At 41.1% G+C, this 23813-nt stretch overlaps 1 protein-coding gene across 3 annotated transcripts in view; it reads right to left on the bottom strand.

Annotated features, from left to right (window-relative positions):
- pcxb (pyruvate carboxylase b) overlaps positions 1-23813 on the bottom strand; it is a 236621-nt gene that overhangs the window by 42813 nt on the left and 169995 nt on the right. For all 3 annotated transcript variants that reach the window (XM_026327586.2, XM_026327580.1, XM_026327572.1), the window contains 3 exons: positions 7946-8090; positions 7238-7327; positions 1518-1739 (listed from right to left, as the gene is read on the bottom strand). In XM_026327586.2, the coding sequence (XP_026183371.1) occupies positions 1518-1739; positions 7238-7327; positions 7946-8090 (457 nt within the window). The remainder of the gene's footprint in view (positions 1-1517; positions 1740-7237; positions 7328-7945; positions 8091-23813) is intronic.

Genomic DNA, 23813 nt, shown 5'->3' with positions numbered 1-23813 from the left:
GCTCTAGTCTAAAAGTAAAAGGTGAAAGGTAAAACTTCACTTGCCTGATTGTCTAGATTAAAATAATAATAATCATGATCATAAATTGTGATCTAGGCTATACTGTGTGAATAAAATCTGACTTGGCATATATTTATCAATGTCCTCCAGTGTGGACCGGGTTCAACATGCGTTTCCACAGCCTCTCCTCAAAGATTTACTTTTAATGTAATGGCTCAAACACAGCTAAGCTGAATTCACACCAGCTTTCCTTGGTCAGTCTCATAATAACATCATGATATAGTGGGAGATAGAAGTCAGAGAGTGTTTAAGCTCTTTTTATCGAAACATCTCAACGGTTTACTTTTGGTCTAACCTTTTTATCTGTTCAAACATGAGATGAGTAGACAGTTGCTTAATGTGAGACCTGCTCAAAGTGCTCTCCCACAGTAATGAAATATATTGCCTCCCCCCCTAACTGGCACGCCATGATCAGCTAGCAGGAGGAATTTAATCTCAGAAAGGGTTTCCAGCATTGAACAGGATTCACTGGAGGCTCGCTCTGTCCTCTGTTTTTTTATTTTTCCTCACATTGTTTAACTATCTAATGAGAGCCAGAGTCACTGAAACAAAATCCCTTTTTACTTCAAGCTTCTGTTTCTTTCTTATGACTGTTCCTGTGATCTACCGAAAGCACTCAAAGTAATAAGCAGAATCACTCAGTAGTTTACAACAATTGAGCATCAAATTAAATGCATCAACCTCAGGAGGTTCTTTGGGCACATCTACCCCACAAATGTACATCTCCTAAGTGCTCAAACAGAGGAAATATGAATTTACTCTTTGAAACCAGTTCATAACAATTGCGCTTCCATTATCAAGAACTGTTGATAATTGGTTTTTGTCATCAACTGTTTAAACATGAGGCATGCATTTACATTCTCTGGCCAATTTCACAGTAATTGTATATTATATAGGAACGCTATTGGACTATTCATGCCTCAAGAAGTTTCAATATAACATTATTTCCCATATTCATTCAGGAAGAAGTGAAAAGTACAATCATTGTCTATTGAGGGGACTTTGTAAAGACTGACTTGTAGGGGAGAAGATAGAGGAATGAGGAATGTTTTCAATAGTACGTGATTTTCAGGCTTAAAAACAAAGAGACACAAATGACTGTCATCAAACAGTGGAGCGTGAGTGCGAGAGAACTGAAGGCACAGACATAGTTGTTCAGACACATTAACATGGAGGAGTGTAATTAACATGATGGCCACCAATTGAAGGAAGTTCACGTCTGTCTTGCATGGCTGCCGGTTTAGTTAACAAATATTCAGAGTGCCAACCAGTGCGACAGGTTTTTTTTTGTTCTAAAAGTCATCTCAACCACCATCTGGGATTCAACATAATGCTCCGCTGGTTCTGCAGAAGCTGGACATGCAGAACTAATTTTAAATTTAATCTATTTCCCTGCAGAAAAGGGAAATAGATTAGTCAAATTGACAAGACATACATTGAAATACAGTGAAACTCACCACCCCAGTTCTCCAGGCTGAAAAGGTTGCTGAAGTTGTGGCTCACGAATGGCGAGATCTTCTTCAGGTCATGGGTCCGAACCCTGGTTGCCAGGAGCGATTGGTGAGCATCCCTGAATGTTGTATCCATTAGTAACAGACCTTGGTGGGCACGAATGGCCTTGGCAAATCCCTCAGGACCATCACGTAGCAACACGTCACGGAAACCTACTGGAGGGTCCCCTATTAATGAGAGAAAGATACAGAAGAGGAAGCGCATTAAGGTGGAAAACGATACACTGGGGTAATAAAAGGGAAATAGGTCTGCAGTTATATTTGGAATATAGCTGTTTCTAGGAAATCAATATCAGATGATGGAGAAATATTCTAAAACATTTCACCATAATTCAACAGATTGTGTGGATATTTAATAGCTACTAGTCCATACATTCACAGAAAATTGACAGATACATAAACTGTGCACCTGCAATTGCAGGCATGTGCTAACAATGTGCCTTTTTAATAAAAAGACACACTGTTATTTATTGATTCTCAAGTGTTATGTTGACCTTAGGCACTGCCTAAGTGTTCTCACTTAAACTGGGCTATTAACAAGTCTGGAGGTTGTCATAACTTCTGCTTAATGAGGTCAATGCTGTTTCCTCTGCTCCATTTTCCCACAGCTGAGGTATAATAACTATAAAAGAACACAGGGATATAAGCTCAGCAGCCAACTTATACTGTAAGACGCTGCTCCTGCTGACAGTGACTAATAGGGCCATGGTCTTTCTATATAAAGTAAGAAGTGACAGTTTAGCAAACCGAGGTACAAGGGACTGAGCTGACAGTGTGGGTGCCAGCAGAAGGCAAACAAGATCCAGGATAGTTGTTATTGCACTTTCTACCCATCTGACCTGTGACCCTGTGTTTAGGTCCCATGATCCTTTTCAATCAAGGTTCTTTGAAATAGGGTTTTGTATATTTCTGCATTAAATATGGCTCTCTTCAACAACCATATTTACATACACAATGCAAAAACCTAGCAGACATGAAGTCCTCCTTCCATAACTGACAGTACCCGTACCCATCTAATAGTTAAGACGCTTCACTCAGTCACAAAGTCACAGGATGGTGAAAGTCAAATTCATCATCTGGAACCCAAGTCTGATGTCTCTATAAGAAAGTGTGCTAATTCAACCAGTAAATGTTGAAATATTTCAGTGAAATGTGAAACTCTGATGTGCTAGTGACCCTAGACAAAAAGTCAGGGGGTATCACAAAAGCTGGCTGGATTCAGCCTTCAGAAACCATAAATGTCTGCACAAAATTTCATCACAATCCATCCAATAGTTGCTGAAATATTTCAGTCTGGACCAAAGTCGACCGACACTGCCATCCCATGCAGCTAATGTGGCTATAAATAAGACAAGAGTAATGCAGATGAACGACAAACCAGAAGGTAAATCACAACTTGAAAGATCCATTTAGAGCGTTTCTTAAACCTTGCTGGTAGCACCCCCCTTGAAAAACCCAGGATTAAACCTGTTGGATATGTCGGCATTAGAGTATTTCTGGTTCTACAACACTGTAATGTCGCATACAGCAGGAACATGTACTGTCACTGCTGTATGCCTCAGATGTAAAAGAAAAACTACTGCTGTTGAATCCCCAAGACGAATGCTGGCATTTCCAGTTTATTACAACTGAGCGGTCCTCACAGCAAACACAGCACAGCAAACACACACAGTGCTGGTGCTGCTATAACCAACCTTTTATTATAATCAGCCTCTCTCATCTGTCTCTCGCTATTAAACACAAGCACAGGCATTAAAATATTGGGAGCGGAATTGTGATCTATTTTAGCTGTGGTGTGTACAATCATCAGTCAATTAGACTAGTTAATGAGCTACTATCTGCCTGCTTAGTTGTCCTTCAATCCTCCTTTGCTCTTTCTCTTCTCCGTCTCCCTTTCCTCTCTCTGCTAAGTTGAATATTCACTCGACCTTTTATTGTACCTCATGCCTGAAAACAAATGATCTCTGCTGTAATTGTCTCTAAGGCCAGCATGAGCAAAATAAACTCCCCCCACACACACACACACACACACACAATTGTGTGTGTAGATATATTTGTCCACACATGGGAACGCAGGTTCACAAAATGAGCTCCCTGAAACACACAAAGACTAAATCGCATCGTCAAAGCAAATAGATACAGACACTTTGAACTTATCAAGATCTGTGTATTATACAGTGGGCTGGGGAAAACAGAACACACACACACACACACACACACACACACACACACACACACACACACACACACACAGAGACAGGTACTTTTATAGACACAGAAAAAGTATTTATACTCAAAACCCTCCCACTCCCAACTTGATTTCAATGTTTTTACCATTTTTGCTGTCTTTGGTAGATATGTCTCAACACAACACGGAGGGAATGAGGGAAACTGTACTAGGACTAAGATTACTAGCATGTGGTATTTAACTACCACTAAAAGCAGTGAGACATACTGTCCTCAACAACTCACCCACAAACACACGCTGTCGTTCCTTCACATTGACAACGCCTCACTCCACACTCTGTGTCTCCTGGGCTGATACCATTTCATACCGCTTCTCTTGACATCCTCTACCTGCCTGGGCCTCTCTGTCCTCACACTGCAGCTCACCCAGCCCAGCTTTCACAACACCACCTAATATGGCTGGATAGAGTTAGAGCTGCGGTGGCTCGGAGGTACTTTATTTGCAATTTGTGTAGGAGACAATCTTGGAGTAATAACAGCTTGCCTCGTCGCTGTCATGAGCAGACATCTGCCTCCCAAGAAGATTGTTAAACGTCTTGTATCTCTGTCTTTAGGAAGCTTTTAATTGGTGGATGCTGGTGGGACTGCTAATTATTGCTCTATTAAAGTCAGGAGTGCTGGAGCAGTCAGCCACTTAAAGCCTGTACATGTTAAAAGCAGGTAGGTGAGAAAAGAAATGTAGAGCTTGATGTCCCCCTCTCCAAATGGATAAGTAACAAATGATAAGCCATAGTTATACTGCAACAGGGTCAATTTTAATACATTTTCTTAACAGTTAAAACACACTCAAAGACTCTTGAGTGGCAGTACGGTTTAAAAAACACACCAATTTTCTTTTTGCACTCAGATGTATGGTTGAAGTCAATGTTTTTAGAGGAGGAACAAAGAAAGAAGCTATTTTGCTCTACACATCTTAAAAAAAAGAAATCCAAAGTATCTACAGGTTTCAGAAAGCCAAAATTAAGACTCTTTTGAGTCCTTTAAAACCAAACCCCAAAAAATGAGATTATAAAATACAAAGCTGGATAAAACAGCCTTTTTCTGTTTGAAGATGGATAAAGACAGCATTCAAAAGCAGAGAAAAAGGGAATATTAAGACATTGCAGAGTGCAGTATTGTCTGATTTGACTTTGTATATTTTTCTTTCCATTTTTAATATAGTTTCATTGTAGATGCCTTGTTTTTAATTTTTTTTTCCCTATTCTGCTCTTATTTCTTATCTTGTGCCTTACTTGCTGCTGTGACAATGTAAATTCCCCCACTGTGGGACAAATAAAGGTTCTTTTTAAGTCGGTGTCTGTTTATTTTGTGAAAACAGTTCTTTATCTCTATGAAAAGATGTATGCAGGAATGTGCACAGATTTTCTACGAGCCAATTTTCCACACATTGAAAATACTGTGCGCAACGGGGAAGTGGAAAGTAGTCTGGCATTTTTATTAGTCATTCTTCCTAAAGCTAGCGCTGAGGCATCTGCTGATTAACCTCTAGATGTCCTCCATTAAATAAATCCAGACAATAATTGGAACAAGGTGTACTTATACACCATCGATGAACCACCAGCAATCAGCCTTCAGAGATAATGTTTCAGACTACAAATTCTAATTAGAAAATAATAGCCTTTGAGTTCTCAACAGCTTCTGTCAGGACCCTCTTGCCCTAGCTTTCAGGGCTTGTTTTCTTCTCGTCCCTCCCCAGTGTTGACGGAACCTCCTCAAAAATTGCTTTTCTTGTAATTCAGCCCCATCTATCTATCCATCCAACTCTTTATGTTTACTTGACTGTTTCCTCTACATATAGGGATTATATGCTGTGCAAACCCTCTGTTTTCCTTTCATAACCTCATTCACCTTCTATCCCCTGTCCCTCCCTCCATCCCTCCCTCTGCAGTGTGATAATACAGGCCTAATCCCTCTCTCCTCTCAATCCCTTCGCTGAATGAAAGAAAGGATATAAGCACATTACAAATCTCATTACTAGGTTTTAGGTATGCCTCTGTGTGTGCCTGTGTTGCATACAACTACCTCATCAGCTGCTTATGGTAGGTGTGAGTGGGGGGGCATGTAAATAAAGGGTTTCTGCCTAGGGAGTACCTGCCCAGTTTGTGCATACTTTAAGATCTTCAAGTGAACAGGCATTGTGTGTGTGTGTGTGAGTGTGTGTGTGTGTGTGTGTGTGTGTGTGTTTGCTTTTCTCTGGAAAGAATGGCGTGCGATGATAGCTTTCAAAACAAAATTTCCATAAGTAGACAAGTGTTGGATAAGCACAGAGAAACATGCTCACTCACGTGCAGACGTACACAAACACTGCAGATTATTGCGTCCTATTTTGCCACCTTCTGTGCGTGGATTTTAGATGTCAGAATTGATTAGTTATGCCTGATTATGATTCATATTATTCAGTATATTGTGTTCTACATTCATGTTTATTGGGCCTGCCAAGGTATGTGTTGAGGCAGAACAGGGTTCTGATAAAGACGCCAGATTGACACAGCTGACTTTTTTTTTTTGTTGCCGTCAAAAGGAGCAGCTGTGTAAATTCATGCCAGTTTGCACCCCCGACAAAAATAAACCTGGGAGCAAAGTGAGACACGACAAAAAGTGCATCACTGCAAAACAACATCAGAGACAGGTTGTGACATTAAATGAAATAAGCACATTTTCCCCAGCTTTTTCTATTTTTCCTGCTTTGTAAACTATATTTAACAGTAAAACAGCTGTTATTTTAACAAGAGTATTTCAGTATTCAAGTCGTAATTCAACCTTTAAAAAAAAATCCTTAAGAGACTATAGTTTTTCTAGGGGGAAAAAGAGCTTAACTCTGGATGGTCTACGAGCTCATCAGAGGGTCCAACTTGGCTGCTGGCCTTTCGCGCGAGGCTCCAGGGGGGCCGGTGCAGAGTAGGGCGAGAAGCGTAGAGCTTTTGCCTTCACAAACAATAAGCTGCACCCTCTCACCGCGGTACTCACAGCTCAGCAGAGCACTCTGGGCCAAAACCCTTTTCCTCCCCGAGTGCTAAGCTGAACCATTTAGGAAGGACTTCCCGCCTACAGCTATCAGACTGTTCGACAGCCCATTTGTCATTCGCTGGGTGCTTTTAACCAAAGTGCCCCGTGGAACCACAAGTGTTTACATTTTAGCATCTGTGCCCCTGGGGAAATAAAACCCCTAACCCTTCCAGAGGCAGTACCATAATAACATAACATGTAACATAGTAACATAATAACATGGCTCATTACATTTTTTTCTGTTTTAATTATTGTATTAAATGATCAGATCCTGGTCTGCTTGAGGTCGTGCTCTATGCAATTACACAGAGAAACCAGGTGTTGTATCAGAAGTTGCATTGGACGGACTGCTTTGAGGAGTTACACAGGACACTATGCACTGTGATTGGCTGACTTGTTTTTGATTGACATACCCATGGTGACAGGAGGAACGACGGGATCCGTGGAGGAGGGCTTGACCTTGACAGGGATAGGTGTAGTTGGTCCATTTACCATCACATGACCTGCATATGAGGAAAAAAAAAAAAAGTCATTGAGGGTTTATGTAAGCCAGGTTTTCTTCATTTGTGTCAACATTCATTCATCAGTTTAAAGTGATCAGTACATCAAACAAATATCCTCTATAGTGTTGAGCTTTCCCTGCTTTAATCTAAAGCTTGGTAAAAGGCTCCAAGGTCTTCCACAGTTACACACACACACTAATTTTAATAATACCCACCACATCTGTGTAGATTGGCCTTCACCTCTTTCATTCAACAGTCTTTTTATTTTAAAAAACTAAAAACGCTCAATTTTGGAGAACACCTTCACCTTCAGGCCTTAAAAGCTCATACACTTCCTAATACCTTACTCGTATTATTTGATCCTTTTGTTCCTCACAAGCTCAAAATGACATTGAAATTAGTATAAATAATTTACTACAAATGGTCCTGTTGAATCCATTGATCCAAATTCTTTACATTTCCCCGTAAAATCACCACTGTCAGCTTATTTTAATTGCAGTTTGTTACTTTGTGTTAAAAAATGACCATTGATCAGTGAAAATATTACATCCACTATAATTAAAGTCTTGTAGTTACAGTATTTGTGTGTCTGTGTGTACGTGCTGCTCAATCACTGACCCAAGTAGTGCAGCAGTTTCTGGGCTCGGTTCTGAGTGGGTTTAAGGTTGAAGAGTTCCTGGTTCTCGTCAATGAACTGCGTGTCCACGGTGGAGTGGAGGAACTGGTGGTTGGAGAAAACATTCTGGAGGAAGGGGATGTTGGTCTAGAGATGATGAGAGAGACGAACAAACAGAAGGAGGCTTTTATTTTCTGAGCCATTTTTCAAGAGAAACATCTCTTGCTCAAACTGACGCAAACACACAAAAACAAAACACGCTGTGGTGAAGTTTAGACGGCAGTCACTCCGCTCGGGTCCCATCCTGAGAAGTAATCACTTGAAATAAAAAGGTTAAAGTTGTTTTGAAGAAAGCATCTTATTTATGAGCTCTGGGTCAAAGGGGCAGCTCACCTACACGTGGGTAAACACACACACTGTGATCACACTAACCACATTCAAACAAGTAAACACGTTTGGCACAGACTCACAGAGCGGAGAGAGAAAGTCAACTGCTCATAGTAATTACATTTCATTTCTGTTTTGTTGTTGTTTGTCTGCCTCAAAAGTATTATCATGGCAATAAGCTTTCTAAATGAACAAAAGAGAGGGGGGGGGGGGGAGTGAATGAGAGAAGAGAAAGGAAACAGATGTAAGTGTTGGAGTTAATTTCATTACTTGATTTGTTGCAGATTTGTTGCACTCTTGTAAGCCCGTCTTAACTAAGCGGGTACACTGCTTTGAGTGGTTGTACAAGTCGAAGACAGAGAAGAGGGGGTGAGAAGAATGAATGGGGAGAGCGAGTGGCAGGAAGAAAAGCGCAGAAGGGAATAAAGGGAGCATTAGTTGGAATGATTGAGTGAAGGGAGGCTACGTTAATATATTCCTAAAGAGGCTTCAGATGTGTTTATTGCTGTTTGCCGTCCCTGAGGGAGGGCAGGGGGTGAAGGAATGCAAACTGTGTGAAAAGATTATTTCTTGAAGTTTGCAATCCAAAATGTCAGAATTTTAAAGTGGCATTTTAAAAGAAGACCTCCTCAGCGTGAAACCGTTCATGACCCAGCCAAGTATTCCTTTTATTTACAAACGCACACAAGAACTCTGCAGCATGAAACCGAGTCTCTGAGGACCTCCTGCCTATACGCCCAGAATTGTAACAACCGCCTCATTATCTGCATCAAAAGTGCAGAGATGGATCAGACACACACCAACGTCATGTACATCCAAGACAGAATTACAACAGAAGAAAGAGACATCTGCTTTTGCAGTGTTTGGAAGGCACTATTCATATTGAGAAAATGAAATGAGACAAAACTCAGGTTGTCTCTCTAGACATTCATATTCACAGCTAAGGAAGAGAAGGTTTCATTTTCTGCAGCTACACACAAACACACACAAAATGACACTGTATACCGAGGCCCCCCGCTACAGGGAAGCGAGCGGGAGAGGAGAAGCAGAGGAGAGCCGAGGGATTCGCAGGGATGTGCTGCACTGCCAAGCCTTGGGCTACAAGCTGTGGACCAGAACAAAAAGGGATTTCTGCTGAATGCTGTAACTGCTATAAGATCAGAAACCTGGGGATATCATCTGCTCTTCCATATATAGCATTTGTCAACATATTAAAATATATGTGGCTGTGTCATATACCCTTGAGCAAAATAAGCAGCCACATGAAATTTGGATATTGTTTTATAGCATATTTTTATTGGATCAAAATCAAAGGTTTGACTTGAGGGTAGACAAATGCAGCTGGCAGTTGTTGCTGGTTTGATTTTAATAATGTTCGGTTAAAAACCCTTATTGGAGTGCCCATATAGTTTGAGTCTGTCTGCAGACCTATAATAATCTCTTCTTCTGTATAAGATTGATTTTATTGTGGTTGGAACATTTTGAAGTTTTACCTGAACATATTTGGAAGTTGCCTCCATTTTAATGTTTTAGAAGCACAGTAGGATGGAGAGCTTATTTTCTGCTATAGCTGGTAACTACAAGTAGGACTGGCAGAGCTAGATAAGTAGGGATAATGGCCAGACTACTGAGCAGGTCACTGCATTCACATGACACTGCTACTCAAGCCACACACAGCAGCTTAGCCTAAGCAGATATGCTAGAGAAGAGAAAACACGGCCACCCAGGATTTACTCTTTTGCTTGGGCAAGGGTGGAAATTATGTCAGGTCAAGACAAGACTAGACTAACTGTGTATTAATAACTTCTTGATGTCATTGGCATCTATAATTTCCAATTTGTAAACAAATGTAATAAGTGAGAATAAGGTGAGAAAGAGCAATCACAATGTATAAATAAAAATGTGAAGAGGCAAAGACAACACGAACAGCCCCTACTAATGAAATACTCAGAAATAATGAAGTGGGAAGATAGAGATACTGTTAATACACAGAGGTTTGTCCTTCTCCTCTCTGCTGTACCAGATCAATGTGTTCATTATCAGGCTGCTCTGTATGCCTCTGGCTACCATGCACACTAACACACACTAACACACACTAACACACACAGACTGTAGTCCTTCCCATGTTCCCCTAATGATTTGAAATGCTCTAAATAAAAATCCTCCCCACTCACACAAACACACAATTGTCTTTCCCTTTCGGCTGCTCAGTATCACTTTTTCTTAGTCTTCGTTCTCCTCTCAGTGATGTCTCTTTCTCACACACACACACACACACGCACGCACACACGCACACACACGCACGCACACATACACAGAGACAGTCTCACACACCCTTTCCTGATTTGGATGCTTTGTAACAACCACTCAGCTACAGCTCTCAGAGCTATGCACTCAGCATGCAAAACACACGCACACTTTCTTGCCAGTGATGATCTTGGCTCTTGCTCCCAAATGCTTTTCAGACCGCCGGCATACACCTTGACTACTGTATTAGATTCAGTGGGAGAGCAAACATGTCTAAAAGTGACTTAATGGCCACACTCTCTCTACCGGCAACACAGACACAAGGCTCATTAATTTTAGGTGCAAACTAATTCACATGTACTTTCCCCTGACCAAAAAAAAAAAAAAAAAAGCAACATCTGGTTGCGCCTATCCTAACTTTTTTTTTTCTTTACCTCTCAGACCTCATTTTATTACCAGAAAAGTCTGTTTTATTGCTGCTCTGCTCACAGCTGGTTGTTTTTGCTGCTGTTGCTATCAGCTGTGCTGCTGATTGCCGAAGCAGCATAGTGAGGTAAGTACTGATGTCCTGGGCTGTTGGCTCAACACCGTGCCGCCTTAAAACCTTTTGTCTCTAGTTGCAAGGCTTCTGCTGGTTACTTGAAGCTAAAGACATTTGCTTCGATATACTTTTAACTTACTGTTTATTAAACAAATCCAAAAAATAAATAAATAAAAATCTGTAATAGGTGTTTGTTAGCAATGTGCTGAAATGTTACCATTATTTCTGGTGCCAAAAGTTGTCAATGTTAATTTATAAAGAATTTACACCTGACAGTAAAACACAGTCTGGCTACCTCAGGACAAAAACAACAACAACAACAAAAAAGAAACCAAACATATCACATATTTTTATGAATTCTTGTTCTCCACAATCTGTCTGCACTGTCATTTTTCACTATGCAAAGCAGGAGAGTAGGTGGGGTGAGACCAAGAGAAGAAGAAGAAAAAAAAAAAGAACAAACAGGTGTTACTGTCCAGACTGCTCCAAATTTTTTTTTTTTTAGTGCCGTGAAATATTTTACAACTGTAAAGCAATGAAAGACCAAAGTGTGTCTGGGGCTTTATTTATTTATTTTAAACAGACGCTGTTCTCTACATGGAAGACCATTTGTTCACCATGCAGCGAAGCTTTCTCACTACAAGGACATACCCTGCTCTAACACTTAGTTGTAAACTGACTTGAAATCTGGTCAATGTATGAATTTATACCTGCCATTAAAATTTCATCATATACTAAAAAATTACACATTCCTATGGTAGCACTCCTTTTGCTCTGAGAAAGTCGATATGAAGCCCACGTATACATCATCTTCACGCTTGAAATCAATTCATCCTCTTTCACTGCCGCTAATCAGGACTCCAACACGTTGCTGTGCAGTCTGCTGCTCTTACAACTATCAATGTGAGGGGCAACAACATAATATAGATATGAGAGAGCCAGGGAGAACCCTGCTATTTTCTTTATTTCATATTGTGCTTGTTTGACACCAGAAAGCTGACTCAAGAAATGTTTGGGCAGACTGAGCTGGTTGAGAGGAAACATTGAAAAGATCATAATTGAAATTGTATTTGTTTAATGTAAAATGTAATAGCACAGTCTGCAAGACCAATATCATCAAAGTAAAGTCAACTAGAAAGAAAAGACAATAACTAACCAATGACCCAAACCACCAACCACTACATCTTAAACATCACCGCACTGCAAAGCACCAGAAGCCCTAAAATGTTGATTATACACCACAGATAACTGGCAAAGGAACAAATATGGAGATCTTGGCTGCCTATACTGTTGGCTGACACTGCCTCTTTATTTTGATACACATCTCTGCATTCACTCCCACAGTGGAACCACAGATTATACTTAAACACCCCCCAAAAACACAGTAAGGATGTGCACTGGCATAGCCACTTTGCACCAAATTCTATTTAATGATTTCCTGCGTTGAGGCAGGGAGTCTGATCTGCAGCTCACCTGGATCCACCTTTATCCAACAGCGTGTAAATGAGACTCTGCTGTTTGTGCTCCTGGTGGAGATCAGGCTCATCTTCAAATGCAGACGGCAAACCCACCGCTTTAAAAAGTGTCTGGACTGACAACACTTGAGTCTAAATATGTTGCCTCTCACACACACACACACACACACACACACACACACACACACACACAACATTTTATACATAACTTAGTGTTCTGTCAATTGTGCATGTGCTTTATGCAGAACGGGATACAAGAGAATACCAAAGCTGAGATTTAGAGTTTAGTTTTTGAAGAAATTAGATTCTTGCTCAGCGTTACACACACAATGATCTCCATCTCCGTGTTCCAACACAAACACTGCCTCCCTCTGTCATACACAGCCTCCACGCTCCCTCAGTGATTAGGAGTTGAATAGGGGAGCTGTCAGGTCATTCGTCTTTTCACTGCTCTCCCTCCTCTGTCTCCTCTATCCCCATCCGTCATGCCTTAACCAGTGGCCTGGACACATAAACAAGATCAACACACACGCGCACACACAGCTCAAGGAGTGGATATACCAACACTCACATAGGCATGCAGGGGGCCCTCTCACACTCGTATCAGCTACAAATTTACTCAAGCAGACGAGACATACCAAAAATAAACACACACCCCTCTTCCTGTTCCTACCTTCGGGTTGATGTAAAAGACAAACGAATATAACCTCAAGCAAATATTTATAAAGGAAGCCTCTTAAGGACCTAAGGTTTGAAACGCTGTGCACATGGACCAAGAAGCACACAGCTGGTATTTGTGGGTAAAGACAAAAAGACATCAATGCACACACAGACTGTCATGCTGCTGAGATGCTTTGGTCTCAGTTGGCCATTACTGACTGTGCCACAGTCCACTGACTGGTTTGTTAGAAGGTCAGCAGGCCTGTCGCTGTATTTGTGTGTTTCTTTGCACTCTTCTCTTCGCGTGACCACTTTGCATTTGCTGATCACAATCTGTGCCGCATGCAGTCACACCTCTTCCTCCATTTCTTCTTTGACTCCTGCTTTAATTCTCTGCCCTCTAATTTCCTCTTTATCACTTGCCCCTCTCTCTCTCTCTTGCTCAAAGTAACCGCTGACTATTCACCATGCCAGCCTCCTCCTTCCCACCTCCACTGGCCTTTACAGCCGTGAAATACACTCTGAAAATGGTTTTACTGCCAAAGGAAAAGCAACAGTGGTCTGAGATGCTTTAGTCCCTCTCACACATACACTCTACACCACAGTCCCACAACCAGCCCTATTTTGAAGATAACAGATTTGTGCATCACTATTTTCATGGCTGTGCCTGAAAATGAATCTTGAATCAGTGTTTGACATTTGCCATGGGGCTTTTTCCTCTCTGAAATAAAAAAATCTGACTGGTGATCTTTCCAGTAATAACACCTACCACCTTGCCATGGCGGAGCAATTTCCACCTCGCTGTTCATCAGGGGAGCTGTAGCTAGATGTATTTCATTGTAGGCTAAATAGGCTCATAGGGATGGATAAATACATTGACAAAGGGTATCTTACTCTAGAATGAAATTTCTGCATGCCTGTCCCTGCAGGAATCTGTTTAGCTGAGGTATCAGTGAATCGCAGTTCATTGAAGCCAGCTTTCCCTCATTGATTCGTGAAACACTTTATGAGGCCATGCAAAGGCACAGGGGCAGGGAAGAGAAGGAATCTTTGTGTTGTGTCAGAATCAGACTGTACTAAACTATTTCCTACTCACCAACGGGAAAACATCGTTATTACAGTAGCTATGTTTCACCTGCCTGTGTGTGAGCCGCCGCTGGCCGTACTAGCCACGGTATCACTAGGGAAATGCAACAGCCATTGCGCTGTTCTAAGGACATCTCCAGCATGACTAAAGTGTTCAGCAGGGGGGGAATAAACTGGAAGCAAAGACAGTAAATTATTTTTCCTGAGTCAGATGCTCCCATAGGGGAAAGCCTCTAGGTTCACCAATTTGCTTTACAGACAATACATTTGCTGTAAAACCACCCGATGATTTGTCAGTTTCTCTCCCAACTGTGGAGTAAAAAGCAAACACTTTGCAGCTGGAAATATGTAGTTTTGAGTTTAAGGGTTTTTCTCAAGTGCTCGAGTACTAGAACTAATACTTCGAGCCACTTAGCATGTCTATCCCGGCTGATTTACATGGTTTGCTGAAGTTCATATTGTTCTTCAGGGGAAATATAGGAAATCACAAACTGGACCAGAGGATGAGATGATGAGGTATGGTCAGAGGAAAGATGTAATATTTATTTACACAGACAGCTAATTACCCATGGTTCCTCTCTGTCACAAAATGACTACACACAAGAACGAAGTTGTACATATTCTCAAAATAACCCTGTAAGATTAGAGTTTCTTTACTACCAGGCGCGATGCATTCACCAGGAACCGTTACTAATACCTGACATGTTTGCTCTAAACAGTGTGACTCAGACTCATCTGGTGTCAACAAATGGGAGGCCTTCTCAGACTCTTTCAGGGACCCTAAGACACAAGCTTATCAAAACAGATTGCTACTTAGTGGTATTTTGGGAATCCTTAAGCAGTAGGGCTGTGACGCATTCAGTGACTCGTGATGTACTCCAAACCCACAGCGTGGCGCCTCAGCCTCTGTTAGAGGTGTTGGGTCTTTTCTGTTAATACTACTTGAACTTGTAAATAATCACCTCACTGTTGGTATGTTGTCAAATCTAAGTAAATCAAACGTCTGAAGTTTTGCACCAGCTATTTGGCCATCTTACTTTTATGATGCAGCAATGTATCTTCACTGTAACGTTCCACCTCTTCCCACTCGCCCCCCCAAAAATAATACACACCACAGAAACAGGGCCCCTTCCGAGAGCTTGGAGATAGCATAAAGCAGCAGGGGATACGCCAACCCTTTAGAGCCTAGGGAAAACATTAGGAATTCATAGTTTCACTCTGGGGTATCAGGCTCAATAAACCTTATTACAGGCCCTATCACACCCAGCAGAAGCTGAACTGGAGCCTACTTGCTCTAAAATTAGAGAATAAACTCATATTCTACCTCAACAACAGCTATGCTTGTGACATTGCTTTATGTCATAAAGAGACAACCTCCAATGATTACAAAATCTCCAACAGACTGTAAATGGGAGACTGCTAAAGACAGTTCTAAAGACAATAACAGTACCTACTAATTTTAAATAATGGTTCCAGTTATTTTTAATTATGGCCAACAGAGCAACCACAGCAGGCAAGATAAACAAGAAAGTTATGTGAGCAACACTTAAGCGCCTTTAACACACTAATGCAGAGTTATGTTTAAAGCGGACCCGAGTTTATTCACATTTAATCACTTCTGGATTAATGAGGAACCAAAAAAACAGATTATCTTTTAACAGGGAAAATAACACTTTTCAGGCTACCAACTATGGGCAGTAAAAAGATTTTCATTTGAATATACATGCTGAATTATTTTAGGAAAGTATATGCGATTACAGTCAGCAGATAAGCCTCAGGCAGTGGGGGCTCGATGATACTTCTACTGGCAGTTCTTTTGGTTGACTGTTACTCACGTCAGTAGATACTTGTTGACCTGTCAAAAACCGAGATAATTTTTGTTTTAGGGTTGATGTGCAGTTTAATATCTCCTCCACTATCAGCTCAACACCAGGTTTCATCAATGTGCCATGAATGTTAACTCGCCAACAGGAGTCACCGGTGTATTTATAATGAACAAACTCACAGCCTGCCAGGATAGATTAAAGTTTTTGAGACTGTTTTCAGCTCAGAAACGAAACATTAAATTCATAATCTTGCTGTGAGACCTCACAGTGTGTGGAGACCCAGGGCTTGGATATCACTTAAGTGCATCTCATTACAGGTAAACACACAATCAAAAAGCTTTTACTTCTTTTGACTGCCATGATCAGTTAATTATATCACAGCTATAACTCTCACTCCCATATGTTTTTCAAACTAAAAGTCTTGGTTATTCATAAATTACAGAATAATGGCAGCTTCAATTAACCATTGCCTACAACCATGAGCCATAGAAAAACGCACAAAACTATTAGATGCAATAGACATTTCAGCCTGAGGCCTTACCTTTATCTCTTCTCAGGTTTATACAGTGGTTATTTTTTTTTATTTCTTATTATCAAATTACCTCTACCTGTTATCCTCTCAACTATGGCTGTGACTCAGTTTTAAGAGATCCTGAAGCCATGGTATTTCTGTATAGAGTAACATGCAGGAGCGGTATGGTTTTATGTATGAGGCCACTGTTTATGTGGTCCAGATAGTCAGAGGTGCAGTGAAATAAAGAAAAATCAATCGAGGCCTTAAAAAAAAAAAAGTGTATATAAAAAAAAGTGTATAAACTCAAAAGGTGCAGTAAATAAAAAGAGACTGGGAAAATAAACAAACTCTAATGCTAGGAATGAATTCTCATTCTCACGACGTGACCTTCAGTTTCCAGTGCTAGAGAAATACCGTAGCTGCACACCAAACACTACCAGTCTAATTAGCACGTACTGAACGTACACAGAAATGAGAAACTGGATCATTTCAAGCACCTTTTTGTGTCAGGTTACAAAATGTTCTCTGTCCATACTGTAGGTAAAAAGAGTATCACAGAAATACAAGAAAAACAAAGATCTTGTTGAAAATGATGATGACAGCAGTGTAAAATAAATTGTGTAATAACATAACGACAAACTTAGGATCGATTTCTTCCACTCTTCCATTCAATCCCTTCTCATCACTCTCACCAACACCCTTGCTTATATTTTTTTCTGTGAACTTGAAGGAAAAGCCAATTTCTGCAAACAAACACAGTTTTAATAAACATATCACACTGCTTTAAAAAAAAAAAACAACACAATTTTCAAAGAAACCAAGCTCTACTTCTACGTTTCTCCATACTTAAATTTCCTATTGGATTAAAACAAGCATATGTTATAATTACCTCAGGGTCACTTTAGGTGAAAAGCTACAAAAGCGAAAGATGCGCAAAACAGGATTCAGTGAGTCACACGTTTCTTATTAGACATCAAAGAAAAGCAAAGTGTCTCACCCTAATCACATTCTGCACGATGCTCATGCAGAATACATTTCAACCAGCCTCCATTCACTCTCATGATAATGGCCTGAGCCTCAAAATACTCTTCTGTCAAATGAATGCATCTCATCTAATGGGCTTGTATCAATCACTAATAAATATTAAGCAGATATAGCTGGGCTCCTTGAGTATTTAAAAAGCTACCCAAAACAGAAATGTTGATTCATCTAGCGAGTCCGTATTTAATCCTTCCCCTAGCATTAACAGCTCAGCTCAATGGCTTTAATGCTGAAACACCCATTGTCTCCACTTTCAGCGACTAGGCGAGTCCAGAACACCAAATGACTAACAGCTGGCTCTTATTTAGAGACTTATATAGAAAGTACTATAACTGTTATAACTGTCCAGATTTTCTCAGCACAGAATATCACACATTATTTATTGCAGTATTTTTATAGCCTCATCGTGGCTGCATGTGATTTTCTAGTTAGTATTTATAGGTTTTCAAAGTAGTTTGACATTACTCTTTGATCAAGGCTCCTACTCCCCTGTATGAGCTGTGTACACAGCTCATGGGCGCTGACCATGGTGCTGAAATGGCACACTGGCTACAGACACTATAAGTCTCAACAGCAGAGAAAAGTGCAAGTGAATCATGGCTCTGTTCCATTTAGTTTCACAAGTCAGCCAATATGAGCAACGCTAGGACTCTGGCACTAGCACAGCCAAAGGTAAAGTAGCTATTTATTGGTGTTATGAGTTATTTGGATTTAACAAGTTAAAGTGTCCCTGCTGTGAGAAAGGTCTGTTAGCTATGTTTACTTGTGCACCCAATAATCCAATCGTAATGCGATTACAGCAGACTGAGGTACAGCGCACATAAACAGCAGCTCTGAATCAGTTAATGCAATAAATCGCAGTCTGAATAACCCTAATCAAAGCAAGCCATGAGGCATGTTGTGTTATTTAAGGCATCGCCAACACCTTAATCCAACAGTGACTTTTTATTAAAGTCTGAACAGCATTTCGTGACACATGGCATTCCAACTGCTTGATGACGGACGCCAAAGATGTCAGCTGGCGAGGCAATCTTTCATCCTGCTCTTTCCGTGCATTGTCTCGGTGAGCACTAGAAACAAACTTTCTGGGCTTCAAGTGCAATTTAAAAAATGGCAAATCATTCGTTAGGAAGGCATCTCAATACATGATTTATAGTGTTAAAACTCAATTCAAAGATGAATTTTACATGTGTAATGTTCTGGTAATTATATGCATGCACATTTTTTCAGTGTACTGAAAACACACACTGTGTGTAACCCAGACACCCTTTTCTAATAAAAAACTAATGCCACAAAACTGAAGCAAACAATCAAAAATCTCATTTGCGCCTCCTTTTTTCAGCTCACTGCATTTCTGTACAGGCCCATTTATGTGGTGCCACACTCAAAGAAAGTTTTATTAGTTGCCTTTTGTCCATGGTTTGTTATTTCCACTGTAACTTCCAGCAGCACTAAAATACATTAAAGCAACTGGCTCTTGGAAACATTTGCCTTGCGTGTTTGATTTTATTCTCCAACCCGTACCCCTGCAGTCATTTCTGTCCTGTGCCTGCACGTCAGAGTATTTATCAAGGTTTTATACTTAAAGCAATATAGACAAATGAGGCCCAACGTGTTTTTCTTGTATTTCATTGATGACTACTCATAGCTGGTCAAATGTGCTGCCAAGAGTAACTGGGAAATCATTTGGAGACAGTATTACTAATGCAGAGGAAATAAATAAAAAGCACAATGACATGCAAACAGCTCCAAGAGCAAAATTAGAGAGTGCAGTTGTGTGGTTGTTCTGTGTGTTTGTCCTTGTTCCTCATTAAGGCTAGATTGAGACAAATCGAGGGGGGTCTGCCCTTCGATTTAAACCTCCACACCATTTACCCCTGACATCACAACTGAGCAAGTGTGTGTTTTCATTTCGCCTTGTGCTAGGTGTGTGTCTAACTGCAGGGTGTGCTGGATGTACTGATTTGGGTGGCACTATGATGTGTGCAATCATCCGATTATGTTGGTCTGTCTGGGAGTGAGTTGGTTCAATAATGCTCCGTGTGCGAGTGTGTCGTGACGGGTGCAAACAGATTGTGCGAAATGTATGTTCCACGTGTGTCCCTGGAAGCGTTCGACACATCGGTGATTATGTGCGACATGTTTTGTGTGCGCGGACGCTCACCGTGCGCGCTTGTTTTTGGTGTGTTTCATGTCTGGCCTATATTTAGTCACTGTGTCTCACAAACTCGCCATGACTCATTTATACAGAACATACACAAAAAGATGTGTCCTCTCTTGATGGCAAACCACACAAAGCAGATAAACATTAAGTAGAGGAGAGGTGACTTGGTTCATGTAGGCTGCTTTTCAAACTCAACACAAAAATACTAGCAAAAAGTTTTTACCCATGTTCTCTCAGTCTCCCTCAGACACACACACACACACACACACACAAAAGAATGCATCCTTGCTGTTGGCAAGGGCATGTTCCTCAGCTGCTGTCGAGGTTCCATCTTTTGATTTCAGCTGTGCACTTTTCTGCCATGCTTCAATGTTTTCTGCCCCTTTGTTGCAAACATCCATGAGGCACAACGTTCACAAAAACCGTGGCCCTTATACAGCATAAATATGGCTCTATATTCCCGTACGTTGCATTTAAAATGATGTGCTGCTTGTGAGGTGCCCTGTGTGAGAGCGTGCCTTATGGTTACCTTCAGGATTTCTCACCAAAACACATTTTGAAGATCCCTGAAGGCAGGTAAACATGTTCAATACACTTCCTCCCTCATTAAATTGTGCACGTGCATTCATGTGCATCCTAGTGTACATGCATGAAACAAAATGCTCCACCGAGGTCAAAATATCCACAGGGTACCTTTAAATAGCTCAATAAGCACATATTTTCAAGTTTGGAGTAAAGATCAAAAATGTGTGTATGTCCAAAATCTTAAGGTCATACAAAAGTTTTAGCATATTAAACAAATATGTGAGGACATGAGATTGAGATGCCAAATGATAACTGTTAGGCACCAGAAAGAGCCACGTAAGTATTTGACACTCAGATGTTTCCAGTTTGTTGACAGCACCACTCAGTTGACTTGTGAACCAATTTGCAATAAAAAAAAAAAAAAAATCCAATGGATTTGTTCAGCCTTGGGTCAGCAGGCTGACTCCCCTGCAACTTTCACTTTGAGGGCTAATTTGGCCTGACCGAACCAGAGCAGGCCTGCCCTCTTTCTGATTAAGTGCAGCATTACTCAGAATGAACTACAATAGATCCTGCCAATCTCTCAGCTCTGTTCTCCATTCTATGGAGAAAAACACTTTCCCTGTGCATTTAAGATAAGTAGTCAAGGCAGTGTTCTTACAAAATCTTTGACCTCTGCCCTACAGACTTTTGCTTGCTTGTACTTTCTTTGATAAGAAACTTTAAATAACTCAAGAGCACGCTGCCTGAGTTAGTCAATGAAAGTGGTGTGTAAATGCTTTATGTAAACCAACAACTCAGTCAGCAATGACATTTTCTACCGACCGGTGAACTCACTTCATTCGTCACCCAGTAGTAGGTCATGCTAGTTTATTTCACTCAGCAAGGTCACTCTCGCTGATGAGGAGGGACCAGAGTGCCAAACCATTAGAGGCTTGATTAATTGTGAATCAGTGAACCATAAATCCATGTGCTGTAAATGGGGGACAATTGGTTGAAATGATATATCAAACTTCCCCTTGGTGGACCTTGCTTTGAGGTAGGTCTGGCTTCCTAGGTTAAAAATACACAGGCCCACAGCAGGCAGGAAAAAAAAAAAAGAGGGTACAGGAAAGAGGCTGAGAACAAGGGATGAAACAAATGCAAGGCAGAAAAATGGAGATGCATGTGCAAGTGGCATGACGGGTAAATGCTTGAAAGGGAGAGATGAAGAGGGTGAGGAGGCACAGATTGAGAAATATTTATAAGATTGAGGAGTGAATGAAGGACAAAAACGGACTTGTGGTTGGAAATTGAGATACATGAAAATCCAATTCATCCATAACACAGCCAAATCTCTTTCTCTGCCCTTTTTTTAAAAAAAAAAATCTTTCATTCCCGTCCCTGCGCATATGTGAATGTTGGAAACGAGTGCCAGCATCCAGTACCTCTGATGTTACAGGCTCTGCCTTAGTAATGGGACACACACTGACACACACACTCTCGCACCCACAGACCATTTCCATTAAACGGCTATTTCCAGCAGCTATCGGCACAGCAGGGAAATCAAGCGCTCGACCACCGTTTGAAGTCGTATCAGCTACACTTGTTCCTATCGCCATGCTATCACTCCATCCACTCCTCCCTTCTGCCTCTCGCTAACCCCCTCTCCTTCCACACTTATCTCTCATATGCCCCCAGAGATCTTCGGCCTCCCCCAACTCTTCTCTACCACTCATGTGCTCACTCTCTCTTAATCATCCTTTACTCTGCCTCTCATCCTGGTCTGACCCTGAATTGCTCGAGGCAGTAAGAGCTTCGCTTCTCCTTGTCATACCAGTCGACTTTTATCTCCAGCACCTCCATCTCTCCTTGCTTCTTCTCTCCCCCAACCCTCAGTCAGAGAAGGAAGACATGCTTAGATCCTTTACCAAAGTATAACTAGTAATACCAGTGTAAAAACAGTCTTACTAGTAGAAATCCTTCATTTGTCACAGGTAAAGGAGTAATAACAACCCAGCTTTTCTCAAGTGCCCTTTGTAATTCACCTAGTAACCAACAAAGCTCCTTTTAATACTTCCCAAGTTCCCAAGTGTTGTTATTCGCATCACTCAGCCCCCAAAGCCCATTTGTACCTATTAAAGATTTAAATCTTTAAAAAAAAAAAAAAAAAAATGGGTGCAAATGTTTTTGTTTGATATATCCTAAAAGGGCTCCTTCATTTCCTAAAACATCTGGGCACTGCTGTTTCCAACCAACTGTTAGTCAAACAGGAGTAAGAGGTGTATTTTTTGGACACTGTTTTCAGCTGCGGATTCATTTACATTTGATGCTAATGGGTAACAGGACTAATTTAACATAAGCATAAGTCCCTACGTTCACAGTAATGAAGGAGCGTGTGTGTTGGTACCACACTGTAGCTCACCCGTGTGTTTGACGTTAACGTTTGAACAACAGGGCAGAGCTACGGTACAGGAGAATAAACTACAACGGGCTTTTGCCATGAAAGCTGTACTTGTTGGTCGTCGTTGGTCAAACTACAATACAGCTGCAGCTACTGTAACATTTATAAGAGGCTGACAAGTAAATTTATGACAATGCGTCAACAGTTAAGTTAATTACATGTTCTGCACAGAAAATTTGACAAGTAGAAACTTCAGAATATAAATAGTCAAGTACAAGTATCTCAAAACTGCAATTACGTGCTGTAATTGAGTAAATGTAGTTTTGAGTAAATGTTTAGCAAATGATTCTCTCATTTTCTTCTCCTCCACCCTTCTTCCTCCCACTCGCACTCCTCCGCCATTTGTCTTCTCAACCCCCACCATCTCTTACTCCTCATCTTCATCTCTCCCTGTCTCTCCCCCCTCCCTCTCTCCCTCTCTCTCTGTCTCTCTCTCTCAGTGCTATGCTTGACGCTGCTGGAGACAGATCACAGTCCTCTCTTCTGTTCCTCATCGAAAAACATTCTTGACCAGATACGGAGAAAGAATGCCAAAAAAAAAAAAGCAAGAGATATAGGAAAATGGGCAGATGAAGAGGAGAAGTGACTGAGTGGAGGTACGGCAAGTAAAGGGGAAAAAAACAAAAAAACTGGAGAACCTCCCTGAAGGAGAGATTTCTAAAAATACAAGCCAGCTTACTCCCTGCATTCTGTTATTTCCTCCCTCTCCCTTCTTTTTTGCCGTGTCCCCGTCTTCATTCAGTACCTGTTCTGGGGGATTAACATGACTTAAAATTCAATCAGCCTACAAGCTTGACGGAAGAGCGACAGAGGAGGCAGACAGAGTGCTGCAGCTGTCGAGACAGAGTGAGGGGACGACCGACAGGAGGAGAGAGAGCGCGAGCGAGCGGGATAGAGAGGCAGAGAGAGAGTGAGAAACAGAGATGGGTGTTTTTCCACGGAGCTGAGATAGAGAGAGAGC

Source organism: Mastacembelus armatus, chromosome 18, assembly GCF_900324485.2.
Source record: "Mastacembelus armatus chromosome 18, fMasArm1.2, whole genome shotgun sequence".
NCBI classification, from domain to species: Eukaryota; Metazoa; Chordata; class Actinopteri; order Synbranchiformes; family Mastacembelidae; genus Mastacembelus; species Mastacembelus armatus.
The sequence above is the reverse complement of the archived record's forward strand: the minus strand, read 5'-3'. Positions and strand labels throughout refer to the sequence as shown.